A 24,064-nucleotide genomic window follows, 5' to 3' on the forward strand; every position below is an offset into this window, starting at 1 on the left:
ATGGTCAAGGCGTGCTCCAGACAGCTAGGAGGAGTTTGTTGAGAGACATTTGTTGGTTTCACCAGCGTCGAAAGATGGAGGATAATGGATACCCCAGTATTGTTACAAATAGTATTTGAATGCTGATAAAAGTCTGAGAGCCATTTACGTGTTTTTACTGCAGATCGAATGTGTCTTCTTTCCCATCTTGTGATACAGCACTGTGTTTCAAAGACTAATATCTGCCACGCAAATATGAATCAACCTTATTTTAAGCTTGATAAGCAGTTACCCAACACACGTGGCTGAAGTGTGACTCCCTCATGTCAAGAGCGGAACACGCGGTAAGATAGAACTAGTTTAGCACCTGCAAGGACAGGATGGCTTGATATCCATGTCTCGATGATGCATTCCCGGTCGTCCGGAGGAAGCACTGACAGGTTTGACCCTGGAACGTATTCACGCAATCAGATTGACAGATGATGCGGAATCTGGGGTTAGAAAGGACGATGGCGTCAAGGATGCGACATGGGGACTTGAGTTAAGGTCCCTTAGATATGGACAGTGGCTTGCCAAGGGTGGCCTCAGGGAGAAAGAAAACTCCTGACATCAAATTAGGAAGCCAAAATAAACTGGTCTAAAAGCTCTCTAAGATATACTAAACTTACCTAAATCGTTTTGTCACTTAGAAAAGAGGTCCTAAGTTTTCTGCCTCCCCTTGGGTGGGCTTATCGTCTCGACTTATTAGCCGTACTTTTGTTCTGTGATCTTGGCGGGGGCATCGTATGATTTGGAAGGGTCAGGGATTATGGAAAATGCGGGGGAAAGAGGGATGCATTTGTATTTTGCGCCTTGGTTGGATATGGGCTTTTGTGGTTTGCGGGGAAGGTGAAACCATCTACAGACTCGCCTGATGTGGCTTTTCAGGATCCAGTGAAAATCAACAGATAATATGGACATTGATAAGGTAAGGTAGGCACTACATAGAAAGAGACGGGGAAGGTCGGTGCTTGTGTTTCCAACAGAGGCTTCAAGCAACGAATCATGTGATTATTGTGCTTTTCGTTATTTTATACTTTAAACTTCTTTTAAAACACCAGTGATATTTTGGCATCAGTCGTCAGTTATTCTATCAAGGCGTAATATCGAAATGATATCGCTATACTTGTTCATTCTCAGCAATACAAGAAATCAAAGTCTAGAAAAGAAGCAAGGGAATATATTCAAGTTTGTCTTTCAAGGAGGTACGAATCTGCCAATTTAATCTCCTCTCAATACTTCATATCAAGCTACATTACTGTGTCTGAGGGTTAGTGATGGTAACACAAGATGTCGACTCTCAGCAGCCCCAGGCAGATCTTATTGCTTTTGTCTCAGTATGCCTTGGCTAGGTATGTTCGCTCGTCGAGGCTGTGAATATGTACATCTGATTGGTGACTGGTGGTTCGCCCAACCAAGTAGGCGTTCTGAGAGCCTGATTTCCGTTTCCTTTTTCCCACGCTGAGATTACCTTGATTCTTCCATGTCGAGTTCTTCTTTTTCTCTGTAAAGCTTTCGAACCCAACCCTAGCCAAGTCATTTTTTGCGAATAAACACAATTTATCACCTACGATGGAGGTCCTTGGTGCCGTAGCCAGCTCCATCGCCGTAGTGCAGGCTTTGGCAGCTGGGAAACATGCCGTCTCTCTTTTTCAAGAAATTCCGGATATTCAGAAAGACTTTGACTATCTGATGAAGGAGGTTGGCTCCTAACTTGCTGGCACTATTTGCAGTAGTTCACCGAACTAAAATCCGATTCTCAGTTGAACATGATCAAATCCATGGCGCAAGCTGTCTCGAGAATGGCTCCCACAGCACTGGAACAAGATCTTATCAATACTGCAGCGCGAAATCTGAATGAGGTCACCGCAGAACTCGAAGCGTTATTACGGATATGTTCTCGCGAGAGTGGCCCAGAGGGGAACAAGATGAACAAGGCAAGGAAGAGAAAGTGGCTTGTAGAGAAAAGCGACATCAAGAAGCTTCAACAGAGGATGAGCCAAGCCAAAGAAACTCTTCACTTTGCTCTGAACTCGTCGCGCGTATCCAACGATATTCGGTGGGTGTACCACACCTAGAATCTAGCAATAGCCCTCGGTATTGACAGGTGAACAGATTTCAGGCAGAAATGAGACAGATTATGATGAACATGCAAACGATGCATACAAGCTCGCCAAGTCCGCCACTTCAAGTTCCGCAACTACCGGAAATCATAGAGAGTCCAGCACCAGTTCAACAACTTCAGGACGATCATACACCGGAGTCAGACGCAGTGGTTATGAACAATGGTCATGACAGCAATCTGAAACACATGAATGGCTCTGTGCAGATAAACTCTGTGGTGTCGACTCAGAGAATACCATCTGATTCAGCATGCCGGTGCCGATGTCACTTCTCTGAGAGTCAATATCAAAGCTCTGGGTGGATGCACTCACTCCTTGGGTCCTGGCTTGTGCGTTGTAAGAGTTCATCACGAAAGGAATGTTCAGATCCAGAATGCCACTGCATAGAATCCACGGCCTTGAGATTGGAGTACCTAGTTCCTAAATGGTTTCTCATCAGGACATTCAAGATTTGTGCGTCTTATAGCAGCCTTTCTGGATTGACTTGCGCCCTGCGCCCCTTTAGATCGATTGATAACAACTCTATGGTGTGGATTGACCAGAAAGGCTCAAGCCAAGTAGTCAGGAGATCAGTGGCTGTGTATGGTATTTACCCTCATGACACGGATATTCGTGGCATGGGACTTATAGAGGTTGGTCAAGATCCCCAATCGCCACGGAGTAGTCTGTGTGCACTAACACAAACAGTATGCTCTAAAGGATGGACTTTATTCTTCTATCGAGGATCTTCTTGATATATGGAAGAATATCCTGACTGAGGTTGGGTTACCCAGGTCAGTCGTCAATCACCGTTTTTTTATCCAAGTTTATCTGAACAATTGATAGACGTGTCGCGATTGCTGCTGCCAATAGACTAAGAAACAATAAACTCAACGATAACGAGTCTTACCTTGTTCAAAAAGTCCTCAGTCTTTCTCGGGATATATCTGAAGTGGCAACAACCAAGGTTCACGAGGCCGTCTTTCAGTGTGCGGGCCTGCAAGAAGCATTACAAGAGCAACCTTGGGCTATCAACACCATCGACGACACTGGCGACTCTCCTCTTTATCTTGCAACGAGGAGGAACCAAGTCAGGTCCATGGAATTTCTCATTTCAGCAGGAGCTGATGTTAATCAACAATCGTACAACGGATTGACACCTCTCATGGTCGCAGTCTGGCAACAAGACGTCGAGTCTGTAAAGCTGCTGCTCAAGTCCAAATCTAACGTTAATTTGTGCAATGAAGAAGGCACTACAGCATTGCATTGGGCTTCGATGAAAGTCAACCCCGAGGTCACCAGCCTTTTGCTAGCGGCAGGCGCATCCGTAAAGCATCGCAATATGTACGGCGATACGCCACTGTATAGTCTGGCCGGATCTACAAACACTACTCATCAAGACATCGAAGTAGCCATTGAGATGCTGCTCGCAGCAGGATCTGACCTTGAAGCACGAAACAATCTAGGGATTACCCCTTTCCTTCTATCAATTCATCACAATAAATTGGAATTCACAAGAGGTTTGGTAAAGTCAGATTGCTCTGTTCATGTTTTGAATGACTATTCTCAAAACGTGCTGCATCTTGCAGCCAGATTCGCTTCACTAGAATTACTTTGGTATCTTTCTGTCTTGGACCTATCCAGCATTAATCCATATCAGGAAGACTCATTTGGCGACACACCCTTTGATGATCTCGTCAGAAACTCTCATGCTACGGGCGAATGGGACCTGGGGGATTCTCGTAGGCCAAGTCTCGCCGAGCAAGAGGCTTTTGTCGAGCTTTATCAAGGCGTTCGAGACCAAGCCCTACAGAATGATATTCAGAATCTTGAGCGAGTACTCGGCGCGTTGCAAGAGCAGGACATTGCAGTCGCCCGAGAACATCTAGCCATGTTGATCAGAAAAGAGAAACGATGGGAGCGTGAAAATCTGGTTTCTTGGTATCGAGCTCTCGACAAGCGAATCCAGCACGCGGAATGGGAATTAGCAACAGAAGATATAGAGGGTCATCTACTAGACTTGCAAGAAGAACTCGCAACCCCGGTTTGGGAGATCCCATCAAAATACGGCTACTTATGGGAATTTGATGATGGAGAGTCAGTCAGTGAAGAGGTATCTGAAAGTGAGGACAGATCTGAAAAATTGTATGATTCTGACCAACAAGTCGTACATGAGGATGATGCTCAAGCAGCCTGAGAATAAAACTAGTGACATCGTTGGGTATAAGGGCAAATATTCAGACAAAAAGGCGTGAGGGCCGATGTCAAAATGTTACAAGATTCATGGATACAAGCGCAGAGAAAGCGAGCCAGGGTTTTGAATTACGAAACACGGTCAAGTCGATACTAGTTCAGACAAGTGGCATTTAACAGCGGCTACCACGAAATCTATCTGGAAGTGTTCTACCATTCGTGCAATCATACAATCAATCCCCTTACATATGAGTCTTGTCACAGTTGCTCACTGGCTAATCGCAAAATAAAAGGCTTTCCTTCTATCTCTCTTAACAAATCCGACCATATACGTATCCTTGCCTTGATACCCCTTTCTTTCCATTGTAGTGTCTCCCTCTTAATGAGGTCCCTTTCCCTGATTCTTTTTCTTTTCTATTAAAGCATGAATAGAAGAAACTGTAGCGCAAAAGCACAAATCAGAAACATCTTCCGTCTTTCCTGGATCTCTAGTGTTCCGAGTTCTCAAGGTCTTCTACCTCTTGTGGAATATCCTCTTGACCTTCCTTTACGCCATCTATCATGTGGTATTCCCAAACTGTGCCCAGCTGGAGACACTCGTTGACGCAGCCTTCGTGTTCCCACCACCATTTATCCCCAGTGACGAAACTACCCCAGACTTCCATCCAGAGCAGACGACCGATGATGCTACGAACTTCTGCTTTCACTTCTCTCTCGGAGGGGCTTCTTTCTATGAAGGGATCGCTGTCGTCGGCTTGACTCCGGATGCTCGCTGAAACAGCGTAGAATTTCGAAGTTGTGAGGGTGCTGCCTTGGCCGCGCAGACCAGCATCACCCATCCATTCTGGGAACAGTCTACTTGGGTTCGTGCACTTGAAGTGTCGCTCGAGGTTGATCAGTAGATGTTCTTGAAGCCACGTTCGCATTCGATGACCGAGTGTTCCTGCGCACGGCAACGGGTCGATAAGAGTAAGCTGAAGGGAACCACCGACTCGAAGACGGTTGCTGATGGTCTTGAGTACCCCTGGTATCTCAGGTGAAGAGCACACGACGGGTAAAGAGAGCGAATATACAAGGGTGAATGAGTGCAGGTCAATTGGGAGTGTCGAGGGAGTCATGGATGGGACCAATACCGGGTGAATGTTCGGAAGCTCTTTGTTTTGGAAAGATGCTGTTGTCAGAGAGTATACTTCCCTCCTTGAGTGAAGGGCTGCAAGATATATCGCCGTGACTAAGGTTGTTAGAACTGCGCTACTTTGCTAGTCACTGATTCACTCACTTTCAGATTCGTAGAGAGCCAGTACCCCAAGATTGTCAGACATATTCGTGGCAACGCAAGCAACACCAGCACTATCCCTCACCTCAATGTCCAGACAGTGCAGGACAGAAAGCATCCAACGTTTTAGCTCAATGTTCAACTCTCCATGGAGTCTTTCGTCGGTAACGGTCCAGATGTCCTTGATACGCGCAAGGATCATGCTGGGACTTGAAGCCGCCATAATCTTGACTTGGTGTTTGACAGCCTCGAAGTCTGTGCAAGGGTTCGCTTGAACTGTCTTTTCTGCACCGACGGTCATCTCAACATCTTCCTGGTTCTCAAGCATTTGGGCCTCTTCTGCTTGTCGGTCGATGTACTCCCATTCTTCGGGGGGACGCCATGAGTCGGGATCGTTGGGTCGGAAGTTGATTACGATGGGAGCTTTCGGTTCTTTGGCAAGATTGAGACTTGGTACGAGACTGTTGGGTGACTCTGGCTGGAGTATCGGGATAGGGAAGTTTCTGCAAAAAGGTCAGTGGTGTTCTCTTTCACTGTGAGTAATAAAGTTACCTATCTCCCATTGAACCCGTCGGCGTGGGAGGATGATCACCTTCTAGCTCAGAGTAGCCGTGAACCTCGGAACACAAGTCTGGGTTCCCCAAGTCGGATTGTCGAGGCTGTGAGACTCCGTTGCGCTTAACAACGTGTGAAGATGACGCATCAGTGGAAACCGGTGTATTTGCTCTGTGTGCTCGTTCTGCTCCGATGGAAACATTCGACAGGTTTGCCATAAGCGCCGAGCGATGGTAGCTCCCCGAGTTTGAGCGGGAGGAGTGATGACTTGGGGTCAAAAGACCTGATGGAGTCTTCTCTTTGCCCTTGCCATGTTTGTCATTTCGAGGTCGAAGAAAGGCGAAACGAGATTCTGTGGAGGATCGAGTGCTTGTGACGGAGATCGAGCGGCTGAGAATTGAGTTCTCCTGTTCCTTTTCTCTCTCCTTGTTCTTCAGTTCGCGCTTGATTTCCTTTTTCGCACGATGCTCGCCGACGAGTTCGCGGTCGGGGTCGACCCAGATGACGTCGAACATTGTGTTTGGTGCTCTATGATTTAAATCTTTTGTTGAAATTTATTGCTAGGGAGGGTGATTTGTGTGTTGTTTACGAGATCGGAGTGAGTCGTGGGTAGGGCGAATGAATAAAGGGTCCCTATTCTAGGTGAAAGAATGTACGAAATATAATGCGTATATTGAAGCTCGCATGAGCTTCGAGATTTTCGGAAACAAAAACGGAATGTCTTTATCTTCTATTTCTTGCTAGCGAAAGAGGTGGTGTTGTGAGGATGAATGTGTGTGTTTTCAGAGGAGTGGGGGTGGAGGTTGTGAGAAGTTGAGGAGAGAAGGTGAACCAAGGGCCGAAGGCTTCAGAGAGTTACTAGCCTCTGATACAAGGTCAAAGTGATAGTATTGAGAGAGTTAAAACTGTTGTTCAGTATGAAGTGAAGTGTGCGGTCAACAGTTGCTGAGCACCCGCATGTCAGTGTCAGGTGCACCAAGTGATTGTGAGTGTCAAACGAGAATGTCGGTACCAGTTCGGAGAAAAGGAGCCAGCGGTTCGAGAGGTAATAGTTACGTGAGCGTTTGTTCTATTGTGGTGAAGAGTCATTCTAGGACCCTGAAGGGCAACTTATACGCGTTTGGTAGACAGGACGATGATTAGGTGGGAGATCAAGTGTTGGGATGATCAACTCAAGGTTTACTCATGTCACTGATTCACTGGCCTAAAATAGCTCTGGGTATGTTCATACTGCAGTTAATCGCTGTGGATTTCGGGGTGGATGTATGACAGCAGAAGTTGAGACGAGTTGATATATGCAGCAAGGTGTCATTGAGGGCCTCACAGCCTGGTAAGAATGTCTGCATCAAGTCATGTGGGCAATGCTAATCGTCTCTGATTAAGAGGGTCGTATTCTCTGCCTGTATGTGGTTGATATACTGGATGTCGGCTGGTTTCACGAAAAGACCACTTGACTTTCAGCCAACTCTCTGTGTAAGTGGAAAGGGGCAACTTTCAGTGCATTAGATATCAACCAATAATTAGCAACATTAATAGGCATTAACTTAAGAAGAAGAACCTAGATGTGGTAGAAAATACGCCTTTCCTTATGATATTTCATTTTCGAGTGTGACTATCGAACATATACACATGAGTGTACCTCTTCCGCCGAATAGTTCTCGGCCCGCATCCCACGTCGATAGAACATCAGCTAGAACCAGTTCATTTCGGCTACAGACATACCGGGCATTGTCCTACATCTGTATCAGCCAACCACGTCTTTTGTCACCATTTACACCCGACGCCTTCTCGCTTCGCGAACGTCGGCGAGCTGCATGTGGTGACACGAACACCTGGTCTGTACGACACTGAACCCGTGTCCTTAGGGGTCGGTGCCAGGAACTCAGTGGTGGAAACGGGGTTCTCCTGGGCGATGATCTCATTGAAGAATGCCCTTTTCTAGGGTTCTCGGGGGTAAGATGTGTGTGGTAGGTGAATCAACTCGGACTGTTGGCCATGTTCAAGTATCCAATGACTCTTGTAGAGATGTATTTGATCTCAGCTATATCTTGGTCACCAGTGTAGTATAAATATACATCCTCATAAATCAAATTCCTTTCTTAATCACTGTTCATCCCAGACTTGCCAATAATGAGGCCCGTTTGTCAGCATGTTCACTTATCACAACGCCTCAAACCTATCACATCAACAACAAGCTCGGATAAAGAGCCAAGACCCAAATGCTAGGTCCAGCCCTCGAGCCAAGGTAACAAATATTACACAGACGGCCCGTGGAAACAATGCCCTCCCCTTTGATCAAGTCGAACATTCTCAACGCTTTGTACACATAAAAGTACCCAAAACCACCCACAGCCTTATATATATTTCTCTCCCTTTCCCTTTTGTTCTTTCTGGGCTTATGCTGTGTCTGTACGTGTGCGTGCATGTGCGTGTGCGTGTGCATCTTGCGCAACTCGCAACTTGGACTCGAACTTCGAGTCTTGTGATGCATACCCTTTAATTCGGTAACAGGAGCTGACGAGAGGACTTATCTCATCGGGTTCGAGGTGTAGATACTGATTGACGTTGAGGTTGTTGGCAGTGCTACACGGCTGGCAGTGTCTGCCAGTTGCAGTTCTGCTCTGGTGTTTCTTCCTCTTGACACCAGAAACTAAGAGCTTCTGTTTGCTTTTCTCTGATGTAATCTAATCTTCTGCTTCTTCAACTTTGCCGCAAGACAGAATCTCTCTTCCTCATTTCTTCTGGTGTCACCTCCTCCTCTTCACAGCTTTTATCGACGCCACCACCAACCTCACTCTCTTCCTCTCTTTCTTGCATTTCTTCTTCACATAATCACTCACTTAATCAGTCCCCTCTGTTCCTCTTATCTTCAATTTTCCTCCACTCCATCTTCGCATCATCAAAGTTAACATCTCGCAACACACATTGCCTTCAAGATGGCAACCTCTCCAGAACAGCAAGGCGTTGCGCCTACGCCAAACCAAGAAGATGTCGACATTGTCCAACATCTTGGCCGCTCTCGATACTTTGGTTTCCGTGACTTTCTTGATCGTGTTGATCACTATGTCACTACTTCAGCCTTTGGGTACTTCTTTACCCTCAGTGGTACTGGACATGTAAGATGCTCTCTCTCTCTCTCTCTCTCTCTCTCTCTGTACATGTGTGTGTATTTGTGTGTGTGTGTGTGTTGTTTATTGTAGAAGCTTATGACTCTCTAGCCTCAAGCAATTGTTGGAGCGACCTTCTTTCGAGAAGTTCGTGCTGGCATCACTACCTTTGCGACTATGGCGTACATCATCGCTGTCAACGTATAGGCTCTCGATCTTTTCAATCTGGAGCTGGCTGACGATAGATAGGCTGCTCTGCTCGCTCAGTCTGGCGGCACTTGTGTCTGTGACTTGACGGATAGACACGCATGTGACAAGATTGATTCATATGTTGCTTGCAAAGAAGGTGAGTAAAGGCAGGCTCCCAACATTACGGGGAAATTCTGACTGCGCAATAGACATTCGACGAGATATCGTCACTGCTACAGCTGCAGTCTCCGGCCTGGCAAGCTTCATGTTCGGCTTCCTCACCAACCTCCCTGTTGCCCTCGCGTAAGTCCCTCAACTTCTCACACTATGATATGATGCTGATGCTGATTCCCAATAGCCCCGGTATGGGCCTCAACGCGTACTTCACCTTTCAAGTCGTCGGATACAACGGAAGCGGTCCTATCTCTTATCGTCTCGCCCTTACAGCTGTCTTTGTCGAGGGCCTTATTTTCATCTTCCTCGCCCTCACTGGTATGCGGCAGTGGCTTGTCAAGCTGATCCCTTCCACTATCAAGACTGCCACAGGTGTTGGTATCGGTTTCTTCCTCACTGAAATCGGGCTTTCGTACTCTGCTGGTATTGGTGTTATCACCGGTGGTGCAAAGGCCACTCCTCTTGCGCTTGGAGGCTGTCCCCAGGAAATGCTTGATGAAGTGACTGGCATGTGTACGGAAGGACAGATGTCGAGTCCCAAGGTAAGTTAGTTGATCTCCGTTAAGTATCGTGTGCTTATTCAGGTAGCTGTGGGTTGCTGTCTTTTGCGGCGGTATTGTCACTGCCTTTCTCATGGCGTTCCGCGTCAAGTACGCCCTCATCCTTGGCATCACTCTCGTTTCTGTTCTGTCATGGCCGTATGTTCTCCTCCTCTACCCTCTAATCTTACCTAACAAGCCCACAGTCGCAATACTCCCATCACGTACTTCCCTCACACTGACGAGGGAGACTCCCGTTTTGATTTCTTCAGTCAAGTCGTTATGTGGCACCCGATCGAAAGAACTCTCAACCAGCTCGATTGGTCCTTTGGTGGATCGGCGTCTCAGTTTGCCCTTGCTCTCTTCACCTTCCTTTATGTCGACATCATCGATGCTACCGCTACTCTCTACTCAATGGTTCGCTTTTGTGGTGTTGTGAACCCTCGCGACGGTGACTTTCCTCGCTCGACTCTTGCGTATTGCACTGATGCGTTCTTCATCTCGGTCGGTGCTTTGTTGGGCAGTTCACCTGTTACCGCTTTCATCGAGAGTGGTGCCGGCATTGCTGAAGGCGGAAGAACTGGTTTGACTGCCATGACCACGGGACTATGCTTCGCCGCTGCCGTGTTCTTTGCGCCCATCTTTGCCTCTGTACCACCTTGGGCAACTGGTTGCACTCTGATTCTGGTAAGTTGTGTTGTTTCTTTGGGCAGCGATCACAGCTAATAGGATGTGTAGGTGGGTTGCATGATGATCCGTCAAATCACCCAGATCAACTGGCGATATATCGGCGACGTCCTGCCCTCTTTCGTCGTCATGACATTCATCCCTTTTAGCTACAGCGTAGCCTATGGTCTCATCGCGTAAGTCCCCCATCTCCTCCTTGATACACCTACTGATAGTCCTTAGCGGTGTTTTCGTATACGCAGTCCTCAACGGTCTTGTCGGCCTCGTTGTCTGGGCTACCCGTGGCTATGTCGAGCCTCGCGAGTATGATCTCAAGGAGTACTGGACCTGGAAGGGTTCAGGCCGTGCTCCTTGGTTCATTCGTGCCATTCGCCACGGTCGAAACACTAGCCAGGAGAACGATGAAGACCAGCCAGGTGATGCTGGTCATGCCATGAGGGATCTTGACTACGACGATCGCCGTGAGAACAGCAGCTCCAGGACTGCTTCCAGCGGCAAAGACGATCAGCCTACGTCACCCTCCAATGAACGATGGGAGCGTTGACTGAACAACTGATAACGTTCACTCACGACACTTTCTATTCTCTGTATCGATCAATTTCCGAGAGCTGGTGCCTCATTTTGGAATTGTGGAACAATGTTTGCTTCTGGATGATGACAGTAGAAAGGGCTAGTATCGCCCTCAGAGCAGTATATAGTAGTGCAGCCTGGTATTGGCGATATCAGAGAAAGGGGATGGAGGGGAACTGCCGATAGGAGGGCAAGATACTGAGATGTCAAATGTGATGTAGTAACGTATACAAGCAATTATGAGCCATGAATATCGTTATGGTGCAAGTGACAAGCGGACTGTGTAGTGGTACAACAGGAGATGTCGCTCTCCTTATATGTCGTCTGAAAGAAGCACCAGCTATTGTAGGCTTGGTATCATGAAACATCTGCCAAAACATTCAGTCACAGAACCTGGTATCTTTATCTCCGCCATGACCTTCATTAAACATTTCAAGCTCCCATATCAACATCGCCATCACCGTCACCACCTCCAGCTCGACCTCTCATGGCCTGCTCCGCATTCTTCCTCCTTTCCAGGCTCTCCTTCACCCACTTCTCATAGGCAGCATCACCACCCTCGGCGATCTTACTGCGCACAACTCCCTTCATCACCTCACCCGCAAAGCCCACAAAGTTATGTCTTCGCAGAGCATTCTCAAACATCCAGTCCCTTCGCTTGCGCTCTTCTCTTGCGAGCAGCTCCTCATCCCCAAAGTCACGCGCACGCTGTCGTAGGTCTCGGCACATGGCGAGGAGGTTGAAACGAATCTCGGTGGTATCATATCGCGCAATACGGCGTTGAAGAACATCGACTACCTTGGTGGCAAAGTCCTCGGAGTTGCAAGCACCGTGGGAGATGGGCGCGGGTTGCAGACCGTCGAGCTCGTAGAGTGTACCGTTAATAGGTGTGTAAGCGATAAAATGGAACGCATCCTCTGCCTCGGCGCCAGTCTTGTCCGTCTCGTCGGCAAAAGGACTGCTGCGAGCAAAGCTGTTGTGCACCTCACGGATGAGGTCAGAGTTGCTCAGCGCCTCACCACGGAACTCGGGCGGCAACACCATGGTGAACTCTCTGAACTCGCCAAGCTTCTCGCCTATTTCAACATCCTTCGTCTTGTTGAGTAGTACACTCAACAGAGCTTGTGTGGCGCATGCATTCTGAATCGTCTGGGCGGCGAAGAAGATGTTCTCGGATGCAGCATTGTCGAACGAGCCGTCGCGGGGTCCTTCGGGTGTCGCATATGGTTGATCAGTCGGGTACTTGAAGAGGAAGATCACGCCGTAGACGGGCTGTAAGGACAGAAGCTCAGATGGGTCCAGTGTGAGGAGTTCTTCGAATTGAACGTCTTTGACGCCAAGATTCTCGATGAGAGAGGTAAAGACACCCTGACAGCTTCGAATTAGCTCTCCAATCTCAACGGTTCGCAAGCATAATTCGATCATACCGCATCGGACTCAACTATAGAATTTCAAGTCAGTATATCAGTCAATATCATGCACGGAGCAGGAAACTAACTGGTATTCCATCCGCCACTCATTGTTGCGACAAGTCTGGCGTCTCCCAGCAACTTCAGCTAGAATTAGAGGTTATGACTAAGGTATTTGAGGGAATGAGAATTGACGTAGTCTCTCAAAGGGTACACAACTAGATTGACAGAGTCAGGACGCTTCTCGGGTGTTATAAAGTTGTTTGGGAGAGACAATAAAAGTAGGAGCTTCAAAGGCAACTAACTGAGCTTGGAGCCACACGACACTGATATCATCTGTCGCTGATAAGATAAGAAAAGCCAAAGGCAGCAACAAGCTACGACATCATTCGAGGGACAACATCCCTGGTAGCCATCCTCAGGCATTAGAATGAGAAAGAGAATCCCTTCTTTAGAGAAAGGGTTATGCAATTTTGACAAGCTCGAGGTTCTTTGTCTTAATTGAGCTTTGGAATTATTGTCTCTCAGACTTAAGGTATGAATACACTTACAAGTCAAGGACTTGACATGTAACTGGTAACTACTAAGTTAACCTGAAGGGTCTCCCTCTTTTATGTCAAATTCCACATCAAATCTATGGGTAGTGCATATTAGCAACACGCTTTGAAAGCTATCAAATCATCGATACCAAATAACAAAAAGGCCTGGGCTCAACTTTATTCTGTGGCAAATCTCTTCGTCGATAGAAGAAATGCAAGAAATAAGAAGAAAACTGGAATAAGCCAGATTCCATACGAAAAGAAACACCGCCAACTCCAGTATTTTTCACCTCATTCCAACGCTTGTCACATGCAGCGTTGGTCTAAACTTTTCCACTCATCCCGCATCTCGCTTGAACACATTTCAACCAATAAATTATCATCGTAAGGGAAAACGCTACAAGGGAATAAGCTGTTCCCTGGCTGGCTCGTTTCGCTGGTTATTATCCTGAACTCCTTGCTCCGTCTGTGCTTCTACGTTGTGCTCTGTGCCAGTGCTGGTGGTCGCCTCTTCACCAAGATTCTCAGCTTGGTCCTGGTTCTCATGGCTCTCTTCGTTCTGAGCTGCCGCAGCTGCCGCCGCAGCTTCGGCCTCTCTCTCCTCGGCTTCTCGGCGCTCTCTCTCTGCTCGTGCAGCTGCTTCCAGGTTGGCTATATGCCTTTCTGCAACGCCCGGTGCGATGCTGGCCAGAAACAAGAGACCAGCTCTCTCCACGCGTCTGACTTGTGATAACAGCCAACTCTCAGGACCTTGGTGCTGAGCTACAAGTCGACGTGCCATTTCAGTAGGATCTGGGTTTTGTCGAGGCTGCTGATTCTGCTGGTCTTCTCCGGCGATAGCTTGGCGACGTCTGGGCTCAGCGGGAATCAGATTTTCAAGGTGTCGTCCCAAAGGCTGCCAAACGTGATCTGGAACGCCGTTAAATATTCCAGTACTAAGCAAAAAGATGAGCACGGCAATCACAATGATGGTGAACCATCTGGACCAGCTTGCGTTGGGGGAAGTGAAGAACCAGACAAACAGAACCAGTCGGAACAGTAGCCAGATTTGCGGCCAAAGCTGCATAAGGAGAGGCGGAAGCGCAGCCATAGGTGGATTTCCCCGGTGCATCAGGGGAGCCATGATCGCCGCAGGGTCCGGTTCCTGCGCTTGGTTTTGGCCTTGGGCTTGGGCCGGGTATGCGGGTTGCTGCTGCGGCGCAAGGTTCTGAGCTTGCTGCTGAAAAGGCTGGGGGGGTTGTAGGTTCAGAGGTCGTCCTTGTGCCTGGAGCTGAGGTATCGGCTGCGGCGCGACCTGGGAACGGGGATGGTGATGGTGGTGATGATGAGGATGATGGTGGTGGTGGTGTCTCGCTCGCAGCTGACTCTGAGCATCCAGAGCGGCACTACTGAGAGCAGCGGCTTGTCGAAGGTGAGGTAGACTCGTCTGAGTTCGCAACCGTGGGGTGATATACGTTTCAGAACTAGTATTGTTCAAAAGCAAGGCTCTGGGTCCCTCGGGCGACGAGAGAATATACACCTCAGGTCCTTGTCTGGTCTGTGAACTTCCGGGAGCTGCAGTGGTACTGAGTCGATTAAGAGACAAATCAGGGGTTCCACGACCACTGCCGGTCATGGGTTGGGACATGGGCCACATGGGCGCCGTCATTCCATGTTGATGTCGATTGTGAAGAGAGGTGCTCGAAGCGCTTCGTTGCATTGCGCTGGCCATTGCCGACGTAGCTTGGTTGATATCAGCGTTTCGAAAAAGATTCTGTACATCAGCTGGAGACATTGAGCCGCTAGCACCACCATTACCCTGTTGTCCAGGTACCACAGTCCGAATCACAGTCTCGAATTGATAGGTGCTCCCATTTGGTCCAACGTGCTCACGGTAAACGGTATGGCCTGGCGCTGGGCTTGCTCGGCCACTATTGTTTCCACCAGTGTTTCCAGGGTTATTGGGGTCTCCAACGCCGCGCATCCCCATTTGAGCTCTCGTTCGTTGGTTCTGGTTGAGAGCTCTAGCCATGGCCTCTCGTTGAATGCTGTTCAACCACTGTGTCATGTTCTGATGTTGGTGTTGGAAGGCGGCCGCTTGCTCGGGAGTATGTGAAGGCGAAGGCGACGGCATGCGTGGTTGAGGAAACGGGTTGGAAGTTGGGGGCATCGAGTTCCGCCACCCCGGTGGCATCTGGTATCCAAAAGGTTGGCCGTGAGGTTGCTGGGGTTGCTGGGGTTGCTGGGGTTGCTGGGGTTGAGGGCGTGGAGGATGTGTTGGTGGTGCGGAAGCGGTTGGGCTCGGACCTCGCGCAGGTGCAGGTGCAGGAACAGGAGCGGCGAGGGACGGTGGCGCAGAGGGCGCATTGGGAGTTGAAGATGGGCTATCGGTCATGTCGCGAAGGACAAGGTGGATCGTCTGCTGCTCGGAAGTGCGAATCTGTAGACATGACGAGCCGTCTAGTTAGCATGTTGCAACTCATGGACTGATCACCGTTCAGGAGTTACATACCGCATCAGCGCCAAAGATATCGACTAGTGTATCCGCTTCGCGAACGAGTGCGTGTCCCCTATGAATCAATCGTTGATGGTCGTCGGCGGGTCGCAAGGGGAGAGCCTGGCGAATTTTATCCTTGAGCTGCTTGATTGTAGTATTTGCAGCAAGGTTCGGGAAAAGCAGTGGTCGATTCACGCCAACAGACGGTGACAGGACCTGCAGGTTAACAGTCTGTTCGTCAGTCGTCGCAGTAGAGGCGACGGAAGGCCCATCGTCTTGAGGACGAGTAGCAGAAGGCACGGAAGCCATGATGATCAAGCTAATAGCATGCCACTCCCAGGTAGGCAGGTAAGCTAAGGGAGGATGAAGTGGCCTGAAGTATCGAGATCAAGGAATGGCGACGAAGAATAAAGGACAGGTCGGGTCGTTGTGGATGAACTTATGACTCAGGAACATAAGTCTGTAATCGACAACATGGGGTTTCGCCTCTTCCTAATCGTGGCTGTCGATCTACGAGAGCTCGCGTGTTGAAAGAAAGCACCGGCTCGTTAACTGACGTCGGTTGTGTCGTCTTACTAACACTAAAAGGGTCGCATGTCCAAGGGAGTCTGACGACAGATGATACAGAAAGGGATGACAATATGCGACAGCTGCGAGCAACACGAATTATGTGCCAAAATAGATTGCAGTGATTCACTGTGAAAATACGATCTGGTGAAATGAGAGTACAGAAGGTGTTGAAAGTGGTGGTTGATTTATAACAACCAAGACATGGAAGACGACGGCAACGACAATGGTCAGGGTGGCCTTTTGCCTTTTGGGGCCATATTCAGGTAAGCTCAGGCACACACTCACCTTAGCCTGCAACAATGGGGAACAGCCAGGGGAGTGACAGCTGCTCGCTGTTGGGGTGTCGGTCTGTTGAGATCAGGTCGGTCCAGGGCTAGTTTTGATTGGCTACCTACCTAGTGTCCTAAAACCCATGTTCTACCCACACTCTTCTCTTCGAGGCCATCATCATCCCTCGGCGGTCGGCGTCTTTTGCTTCCGAGAGCTGTCCGAGAAGCTGTGTGTGTCTTGGCTGTGTGCGGCTAACAAGCTCGAGCAGCCGCAATCCATCGTCATCGTTGGTTTTGACGTCAACATCCATCGAAAACAAGGGTCCAGTCCTCTTTGAGGGGCTTCAACTACCTCTCTTCTGCCCAACAACTCTACGCAATTGTATAAAAGGCAAGGAGGCAGCGTTCAATCGCTGTCAATCTCTACTGCCCGCTATGGCTCCAACCCTTGGTTTTGGGCCTGGCTCCTCCAAGCTCGGTAGTCACATGCTCCGCAACTCATTCTACACCCACGGCCGTTGGACAAATTGTTACTCGCCATCTGCCTCGCGACACATGTTTCTGGCCTCCACGAGATCGCGATGCCTATCACGGCCTTCGGTCTCTTCAATTCGAACCTTCGCCTCCAATTCGGGCAAGAGACCAAGATTTTCCCAGCGCCTCGGCGAGGCCATGCGAAACACCAAAATTCAATGGTACCGGATCCCTGTCGGTCTAGGTATTGGTTTCCTCGGTCTCGTCCAGTTTTATAAAGTCTCTTCCCGTGAAAAGGAGAGACTCGAGAATGAAGACGGACAGGAGGGTTCTAGGGCACCCAAGAAGCGTGCCAGAATCCGACCTGATGGTCCTTGGTATGTTACCTTAATTATTTATGCCCCTATTCCCATGTCAATGCTAACTCAACCCCAGGCAAGTCCAGGTCATGTCAACTCTACCCCTAAAGGCTATCTCTAGACTTTGGGGACGGTTTAATGAACTTACCATACCTTACTATCTTCGAGTTCCCGGTTTCAAACTTTATTCTTGGATTTTCGGTGTCAAGTTTGTTCCATCAACTCAACTCTCGAGATCCCTTTGCTAACAATAGCAGCCTCGACGAAGTCGCCGAACCCGATCTTCACGTTTACCCCAACCTCGCATCCTTCTTCTACCGTACCCTCAAGCCCGGTGCTCGACCACTCGATCAGGATCCTCATACTCTCATCTGCCCTTCCGATGGAAAAGTACTTCAGTTTGGCCAGATTCAAGGCAATGACATTGAGCAAGTTAAGGGTATGACTTACACTATCGATGCTCTTCTTGGAAAGAATACTCCTGCCCCAAGCATCTCTGGCACGTCCGGTACCTCAACTCCTGCAACAAGCCAAGGCGACGTGTCGGAGGAGGAGTCGCTTGTTAAGCAGCACGAGGAGTTTGCTCAAGTCAATGGCATTTCATACACTCTCCCCGACCTTCTCACTGGCACCGGAAAACAGGCTCCTGCAGCTAAAGACGAGTCTATGCCCGCATCTCCTGGTACAGTCTCTGAGGTTCGTGCCGAACTGGCTCTGGGCGAGCGACCTTGGTACGATCTCATATCTCCCGACAACACTACATCGCTTTACTATGCAGTTATCTACTTGGCTCCCGGCGACTACCACCGCTTTCACTCTCCCACGAACTGGGTTGTTGACCGCCGACGCCACTTTGCAGGAGAACTCTATAGCGTGTCCCCATACCTTCAGCGAACCCTTCCTGGTCTTTTCACACTCAATGAGCGAGTAGTTCTCTTAGGACGTTGGCGCTGGGGTTTCTTCAGTTATGTCCCCGTTGGCGCCACCAACGTCGGCTCCATTGTGATCAACTTTGATAAGGAGCTTCGAACCAACAGCCTATTGACCGACACGGCAGCAGACCGTGCGGCAGAGGAGGCTGCCCGCAGGGGTGAAGTTTACCATGGATTTGCTGAAGCGACATACGAGGCAGCCAGCCCTGTTCTGCGGGGTCATGCGCTCCGACGCGGTGAAGAAATGGGCGGTTTCCAGTTAGGTAGCACCATCGTACTCGTTTTTGAGGCACCTTCAAGCAAAACGGATGAGAATAATAGACATGTCGGCTGGGATTGGGCTGTACAGAAGGGACAGAAGGTGAAAATGGGACAAGCTCTGGGACGTGTCATTGAGTGAGGCACGGTACGGCTGTGCAGAGTCAAGAAGCAAGTTAAGCGTTTGGATATTTAAAGATATATATAATTGTATACTACTATATATGATGCCACGTTTTATGAAGAACGTCTCAAAATTCACTTCGGTATCATTAGCTATGAGGAAATATCACTAGAACATGGCATGACTTGGGTTGGGTCGCAGGTGGTGCATGCGTAGCCAACATGGATGTTCAAGTGTCGGTCAGAGGAGAAAGACATTGTCAATGCAACTGCTTATGGTAGGATTGGTAATTTTGTCTATTAAAGGAAAACAAAAGCTCGGAGCTCCATGTTCTAATTGCAACTCGCTCAAAATGCAGGTTTCTATGCCAATTCTAGTTGACGTTTCTCATGCTTTCATAAAGTTATTTTAAGCGCCAAAGACCTTGACACGCTCCTCGAGAGGAGCATAGTCCTTGGGGGCAGCCTCAGCGGTCTTGGCACCGAAGACAAGCTGGGCGTTGAGGGTCCAGGTAGAGGGAATCTTCCAAGTCTCAGCAACCTTCTCATCAATCAGAGGGTTGTAGTGCTGGAGGTTGGCACCGAGCCCCTCAGCCTCGAGAGCGGTCCAGAGGAGGTATTGCTGGATGCCAGCGGACTGAACGGCCCAGGGAGGGAAGCGATCAGCGTAGATGGCGAACTTGGTCTGCATGGCCTCGACGGCGGCGTTGTCGACGTAGAAGAGGACAGTTCCGGCAGCGGCCTTGAAGCCGGAGATGCGCTTAGAGGTGCCCTCCCATGTCTCGGCGGGGACGATGGCCTTGAGGGTATCGGCAGTGATGTCCCAGAGCTTGTCGTGCTCAGCGCCGTAGAGGACGACGACACGGTTGGACTGGGAGTTGAAGGATGAGGGGGTCTCGAGAGTGGTTTGGTTGACGATCTCGGTGATGCGCTGGGTGGAGATGGGGAGGTTCTTGGAGAGAGTGTAGATGGAGCGGCGGTTCTTGGCCAGCTCGATGAGGGCGTTGGCGGAGAGTTTAGCAGCCATTGTGAATAGAGTATGGGAGTTTATAGGTTTGTTGTAGGTGTAAGTGGTGTAAGTGATATAAGCTGAGAAGGACTGATGTTGGACTGGATGAGCTGGATGGACAGACAACACGGGGAATCAACTAGAATATATAACAAAACCCTCAATCAGTTGCCGACCACTGTATCAAAGTAACGGCCCCGCCATATCAGCCCCTCCTCCCCATTGTCCCATTCGTAAAGAGCAAAAACACATCAGACTCTGCCACCTTTTCGCAATCGCCAAGCTCCACTGACTAATGCGACTAATGCGGCGCCGGGATTGCATCAGTAAAGGGACCTGTGCCTGTCTAATCAGTTTGTCAGCCACCCGCTAACAATTTCTTCTCGCGCGCGCTAGACCTGGGATATCTTTCCGACCGATTTTCCATCCGGATATACATATAAATGAGGTTAGCGTCAGTCGGAAGCTACCCTGAAGCCACGCTTGAATTGGACTTCGTTTCTCGAATGATGAATAGAAATAATCATTCAGATGATTGCCATAATCGTATCACTGCGACTAATAGTGTCTTCTAACTAGCAATCCTGAACTTAAAATCTCCTGTATTTGACGCGGTCGTTGCTTGATGTCATCTACCTCATGTACATACCTACTCTTCAATGTCGAGTCTGGCAGCATGGTGGAGCAATGGATGCTAACAGAAACTCGGATATATCGATCGGATCGAGACTTCACAATTCCGCTGACAAACGTAACCAGCCATCCGGATGCACTGAGCAGCGCTCACAGCTTGATAATTCCATGTAAGCAAAGCATCAGCTAGGTATTCAGCTGCGTAGCCTCTGAAACGATCCCTCCACTCGTAAAACATACGTCGAGCGAGTCAATCACTGAAACTGTTACAAAATTGTCTCATCTGATTAATCGCGAGACTCGAGTACACTCGGAGACTTCCTAAACTCTTGACCGCTCGTGATTTGCAATACGCGCGCGCGCGAGATTGATAATGCATCCGGGCGCATGGCTCCTGGTACAAAGATCCGCTGACATAACCATATTTCTTTTTCTACAGCAGACGAACCCATGCATATTAGAGCTCCCGCTTAGATGCCGAACCACATCTGCCCTATCATATCTCACCAGATGCCAAAAAAGGAAATCTGACAACGGGAAGCTCACGTTTGACAGGTCTTCTGTTGGTGAGATTTTAATCACTTGCTTGCATGTGAGAAGGATCCTTGATTGGTGATAGATTCAAGGGACAAACAGTAACAATACGGTAGAAAGCCTTGGAAAACCAGACGAATGCAGTACATCTCGAGACTCGATTTAAGTGCATCGTACAGTCACAGCATCACTGGAACTTTAGTAGAACAATGTTTCTTAATGTTTGTAAATTCATTTCTCGGCGAGGATAGAGCAAGCTCTTTGTCAATCCTATCCCGTCCAGACCGCTGCCGATGGTATTTTTGTAGAAGAAATAGTAGCACTATGCAAACTGCCACCTTATACTTTAACTCCCGTAACGCCGTTACCATGCCCAGCCCAATGCTCCTCTTGTCTCGAATCAGAAAATGCCATATGCCATCCTTCTTTGATGCGACCATCCAGCTTGCGCCAGTTTGCAACTTTTCCTTTTTTGTTACAATGATCCCTATGATTCCTCTTCAGTATAAAACAAACGTCATCCAAAACTTCCCAAATCAAGTCGCTGGAATCAAGTCGCAGGCTAAAACATCTACCATGTCTCGGAGATGTACTTGCCCTCTTCCTTCTTGAGCTTCCAGAAGTTACGGGCCTCTTCGCGCTCGAGGTTGCCCTTCTCCATGGCGACATCACACAAAGCCTCCTCGACACCCTCGCCCATGCCCTTGCTACTTCCGCACACAAAGATACGGCCATCCAGAGAGTTGATGATGTACCAGACCAGATCAGACTGATTCATAACCTCTTCCTGAACATACTTGCCGGTACCCACTCGGCTCTGGACAACACGCTTCACTTCCTCCTCATGAACACCCCACTCACCACTGTAGATCTCATCTACAAGCGAGTCTCGGATACCTTGGAGGACCCAGACCTTATTGGCACAGTTGGCCTGCTTGAGGCGACGCTGGACGAAGCCACGGAAAGGAGCAATACCGACACCAGCGCCAATCAGGAGCATAGGACCATCCGAGTTGAATTGTTTAGCCAGAGGGTTGGCCATCAGACCTTTGAACATGGGAATGAAGATCTGAGGGGCACGTTCACCGGCAGCTTGAGCTCTCATGAACTTGTGAGCCTGTCGCTCAAAGAATCCAGAGCCAACGCCAGCGCGGCAGCCACGTCGCCAGTCCATAGAGTCGTGGACTGTGACGGCAATCTCGATCAAGCGTCGCTGAGCATGTTCGCGGAGAGTATAAGATTCCGTAGGGTCGTTGGAGAGAGAGTAGAATCGTGGCATCAGCTGAGCTTGGACGGACAGGAGCTGGTCCATGGGAGGATGAGAGCTGGGGAACGCGTTGAGGATCTGTGAGAGAGTGACGTGGGGGCCACCGCGGAAGTCGGAGAAAATGCTAGCACCCTCGTTGGAGCAGAGATACATGAGAATCTTCTTCTCGTTAGGGGCAGTGGCGTGCTCGGCAATGACACGGAGGAGCTCCTTGGTTGGGGCATAAGACTGAATGTCGGTGGTCCAAGTGAGGAGCTCGCGACGCGTGGTAACGAGCTCACGAGGCTTGTCATCACCCCACACAGTAGGCCAGCGGCCCTTGGTGGTCTTCATGAGGACCGGCTTATCACGCTGGAAGCGTGGGATCATGAGAGCATCCAGAATCTCATCGACCGAGATCTCATCGTTGGGAGCCATGACACCAATGGCACCACCAACCTTGAAGTCAAAAACCTCCTCAGGGGGGTAGTCGGTGATATCGAGATCAAAGTGGAAGGTTCTCTTCTCGGCGCCAGGCTTGGTGAGCTCACGAGTGTTGTGGATCCTGGCTGGGTAGACATTGTGGGGAGGGTGAGGCTGAACAAAGCGAGGGGGTTGAATTGAGGTGTCAACACCCTCATATCCAGGTCCAGGAACGAGGTAGTTGTTCTTGGGAGGAGTGGCTATCGGCGAAGACTCAGAGTCGTAGCCGAGGGAGATGGCAGAGTCGGATGGTGAGGAAGTCGGTCGAGGAATTGAGGTGAAAGACACAGTTTGCTCAGGCATATCGATGATGCCGGTCAAGTTGGCGGGAATGTTTTCAAGTCTTAGACCCAGAGACTTGAAAGCATCGTTGTCGGGTAGAGTAACTTGCTCATACTCGACATTATTTCGGTCACCCATGCAGCAAGCACCACCACAGCAGCGATCCATATATTCAGCTGGTGTCTCACCAGTGATTCGCTGAATGTCCCTGGCATTCTGGGCAATCAGACGTGTAGATGCGCGACGGCGGCGCTCGAGAGGGATGACGGGCTCATCTTCTTGTGAGTCTGAATCGTCCGAATAAGTCAATGAGGGCGCAATTGAAGGGGCACCCTCAGCCATGATCAGTTCGGGATGAGGTGGAGCGGCGGGGTTGACGATGCCGTCAATTCGAATGGCAGGAGCAGTCATGATGGGCCAAAATTGTGTTTGAGCCACCCGCCGAAAGTTGTGTAGAGTTGGGTGTAGGTGTTGTTGAATTGTTCTTCGCAGCGAGTAAATCGTGACGGTTTGTGCGGTGAGTTGTGTGGTATGATATGGTTTGAAGCGACGTCAGGACGCAAAGAGCATGACGGTCCAGGAACAGGGATGCGAGTGCTGTCGTCTAGAGGCGAATAGGGTATAGATTGTAGGATTAGTAGACTTCCAGTTGAAGCAGAATTGATTGATAAGATACTGCTGGAATGAAGAAGCTTTGCTGGTGTGGTGAAGGGAAGAAGCTGAGGAAAGCAGGAGGGGGCAAAAGACTCAAATAGTAAGTAGTGGCCGACAGCGGGAGGTTTTAAAAAATCCAGGTAACCTGAACTGAACTGAACACAAAGCGCCCCCGATGCGGGTTGGGGATATCCACCGTGGGGCTATCAGACCGGGCAAAGGGGGGTGTGGCCCTAGACTACTGCGCTGTAGTCAGTCCCGGACGTTCACTATCGCTAGGTACCTATTGGGGCCATCTGACATTTGATACTGTAATATTCAATTGATGAGCAATGCATTATAAAATCTTCACTAAATCTTCACTAAATGCTTCAAATTACATATCAACTCTGCATTGTGTTTCC

The 24,064-nt window shown here is 49.2% G+C and overlaps 8 protein-coding genes across 8 annotated transcripts; 3 read left to right on the forward strand and 5 right to left on the reverse strand.

Annotated features, from left to right (window-relative positions):
* Positions 1-1,590: 1,590 nt before the first annotated feature.
* On the forward strand, positions 1,591-4,317 carry FOBCDRAFT_236521 (ankyrin repeat-containing domain protein; the record flags this gene model as incomplete). The annotated part of the gene is made up of 6 exons (XM_059610083.1): positions 1,591-1,719; positions 1,782-2,077; positions 2,134-2,397; positions 2,591-2,594; positions 2,865-2,914; positions 2,967-4,317. 6 exons carry the CDS (start codon positions 1,591-1,593, stop codon positions 4,315-4,317), a joined length of 2,094 nt encoding a protein of 697 aa, XP_059464080.1.
* A 484-nt stretch (positions 4,318-4,801) lies between these two features.
* Positions 4,802-6,659, reverse strand: FOBCDRAFT_236522 (uncharacterized protein; the record flags this gene model as incomplete). The annotated part of the gene is made up of 3 exons (XM_059610084.1): positions 4,802-5,484; positions 5,593-6,092; positions 6,142-6,659. The coding sequence occupies 3 exons, from the start codon at positions 6,657-6,659 to the stop codon at positions 4,802-4,804; spliced, it is 1,701 nt and encodes a 566-aa protein (XP_059464081.1).
* Positions 6,660-9,080: 2,421 nt separating this feature from the next.
* On the forward strand, positions 9,081-11,384 carry FOBCDRAFT_236523 (permease family-domain-containing protein; the record flags this gene model as incomplete). Its single annotated transcript, XM_031172852.2, has 9 exons — positions 9,081-9,260; positions 9,363-9,452; positions 9,501-9,597; positions 9,650-9,743; positions 9,799-10,156; positions 10,203-10,312; positions 10,360-10,840; positions 10,892-11,016; positions 11,063-11,384. 9 exons carry the CDS (start codon positions 9,081-9,083, stop codon positions 11,382-11,384), a joined length of 1,857 nt encoding a protein of 618 aa, XP_031049637.2.
* A 122-nt stretch (positions 11,385-11,506) lies between these two features.
* FOBCDRAFT_214221 (ubiquitin carboxyl-terminal hydrolase) lies at positions 11,507-13,146 on the reverse strand. The gene is made up of 3 exons (XM_031172854.3): positions 12,909-13,146; positions 12,838-12,851; positions 11,507-12,778 (listed from the first exon to the last, which is right to left on the reverse strand). The coding sequence occupies exons 1-3, from the start codon at positions 12,928-12,930 to the stop codon at positions 11,843-11,845; spliced, it is 972 nt and encodes a 323-aa protein (XP_031049639.2). The 5' UTR covers positions 12,931-13,146; the 3' UTR covers positions 11,507-11,842.
* Positions 13,147-13,507: 361 nt separating this feature from the next.
* Positions 13,508-16,594, reverse strand: FOBCDRAFT_13923 (uncharacterized protein). Its single transcript, XM_031172855.3, has 2 exons — positions 15,850-16,594; positions 13,508-15,777 (listed from the first exon to the last, which is right to left on the reverse strand). The coding sequence occupies exons 1-2, from the start codon at positions 16,141-16,143 to the stop codon at positions 13,756-13,758; spliced, it is 2,316 nt and encodes a 771-aa protein (XP_031049640.2). The 5' UTR covers positions 16,144-16,594; the 3' UTR covers positions 13,508-13,755.
* Positions 16,595-16,895: 301 nt separating this feature from the next.
* On the forward strand, positions 16,896-19,004 carry FOBCDRAFT_175894 (phosphatidylserine decarboxylase-domain-containing protein). Its single transcript, XM_031172857.3, has 3 exons — positions 16,896-17,524; positions 17,583-17,714; positions 17,764-19,004. Exons 1-3 carry the CDS (start codon positions 17,109-17,111, stop codon positions 18,836-18,838), a joined length of 1,623 nt encoding a protein of 540 aa, XP_031049642.2. The 5' UTR covers positions 16,896-17,108; the 3' UTR covers positions 18,839-19,004.
* On the reverse strand, positions 18,999-20,035 carry FOBCDRAFT_214225 (Nitroreductase-like protein). Its single transcript, XM_031172859.3, has one exon. The coding sequence runs from the start codon at positions 19,844-19,846 to the stop codon at positions 19,229-19,231; it is 618 nt and encodes a 205-aa protein (XP_031049644.1). The 5' UTR covers positions 19,847-20,035; the 3' UTR covers positions 18,999-19,228.
* Positions 20,036-21,207: 1,172 nt separating this feature from the next.
* FOBCDRAFT_214226 (uncharacterized protein) lies at positions 21,208-23,846 on the reverse strand. The gene has a single exon (XM_031172860.3). It carries the CDS (start codon positions 23,415-23,417, stop codon positions 21,567-21,569), a length of 1,851 nt encoding a protein of 616 aa, XP_031049645.2. The 5' UTR covers positions 23,418-23,846; the 3' UTR covers positions 21,208-21,566.
* Positions 23,847-24,064: the final 218 nt, after the last annotated feature.

Source organism: Fusarium oxysporum, chromosome II, assembly GCF_013085055.1.
Source record: "Fusarium oxysporum Fo47 chromosome II, complete sequence".
Lineage (NCBI taxonomy): Eukaryota > Fungi > Ascomycota > Sordariomycetes > Hypocreales > Nectriaceae > Fusarium > Fusarium oxysporum.

Excerpts from the sequence above, each read along its gene's own strand:
- FOBCDRAFT_214226 (XM_031172860.3), bottom strand. The coding sequence starts at position 23,417 with ATGACTGCTCCTGCCATTCGAATTGACGGCATCGTCAACCCCGCCGCT.
- FOBCDRAFT_214221 (XM_031172854.3), bottom strand. The coding sequence starts at position 12,930 with ATGAGTGGCGGATGGAATACCA.
- FOBCDRAFT_214225 (XM_031172859.3), bottom strand. The coding sequence starts at position 19,846 with ATGGCTGCTAAACTCTCCGCCAACGCCCTCATCGAGCTGGCCAAGAAC.
- FOBCDRAFT_13923 (XM_031172855.3), bottom strand. The coding sequence starts at position 16,143 with ATGGCTTCCGTGCCTTCTGCTACTCGTCCTCAAGACGATGGGCCTTCC. Across the intron at positions 15,778-15,849 it reads ATATCTTTGGCGCTGATGCG|ATTCGCACTTCCGAGCAGCA; the intron begins GTATGTAACTCC and ends TCATGTCTACAG.
- FOBCDRAFT_175894 (XM_031172857.3), top strand. The coding sequence starts at position 17,109 with ATGGCTCCAACCCTTGGTTTTGGGCCTGGCTCCTCCAAGCTCGGTAGT. Across the intron at positions 17,525-17,582 it reads ATCCGACCTGATGGTCCTTG|GCAAGTCCAGGTCATGTCAA; the intron begins GTATGTTACCTT and ends ACTCAACCCCAG. Across the intron at positions 17,715-17,763 it reads TCTTGGATTTTCGGTGTCAA|CCTCGACGAAGTCGCCGAAC; the intron begins GTTTGTTCCATC and ends TAACAATAGCAG.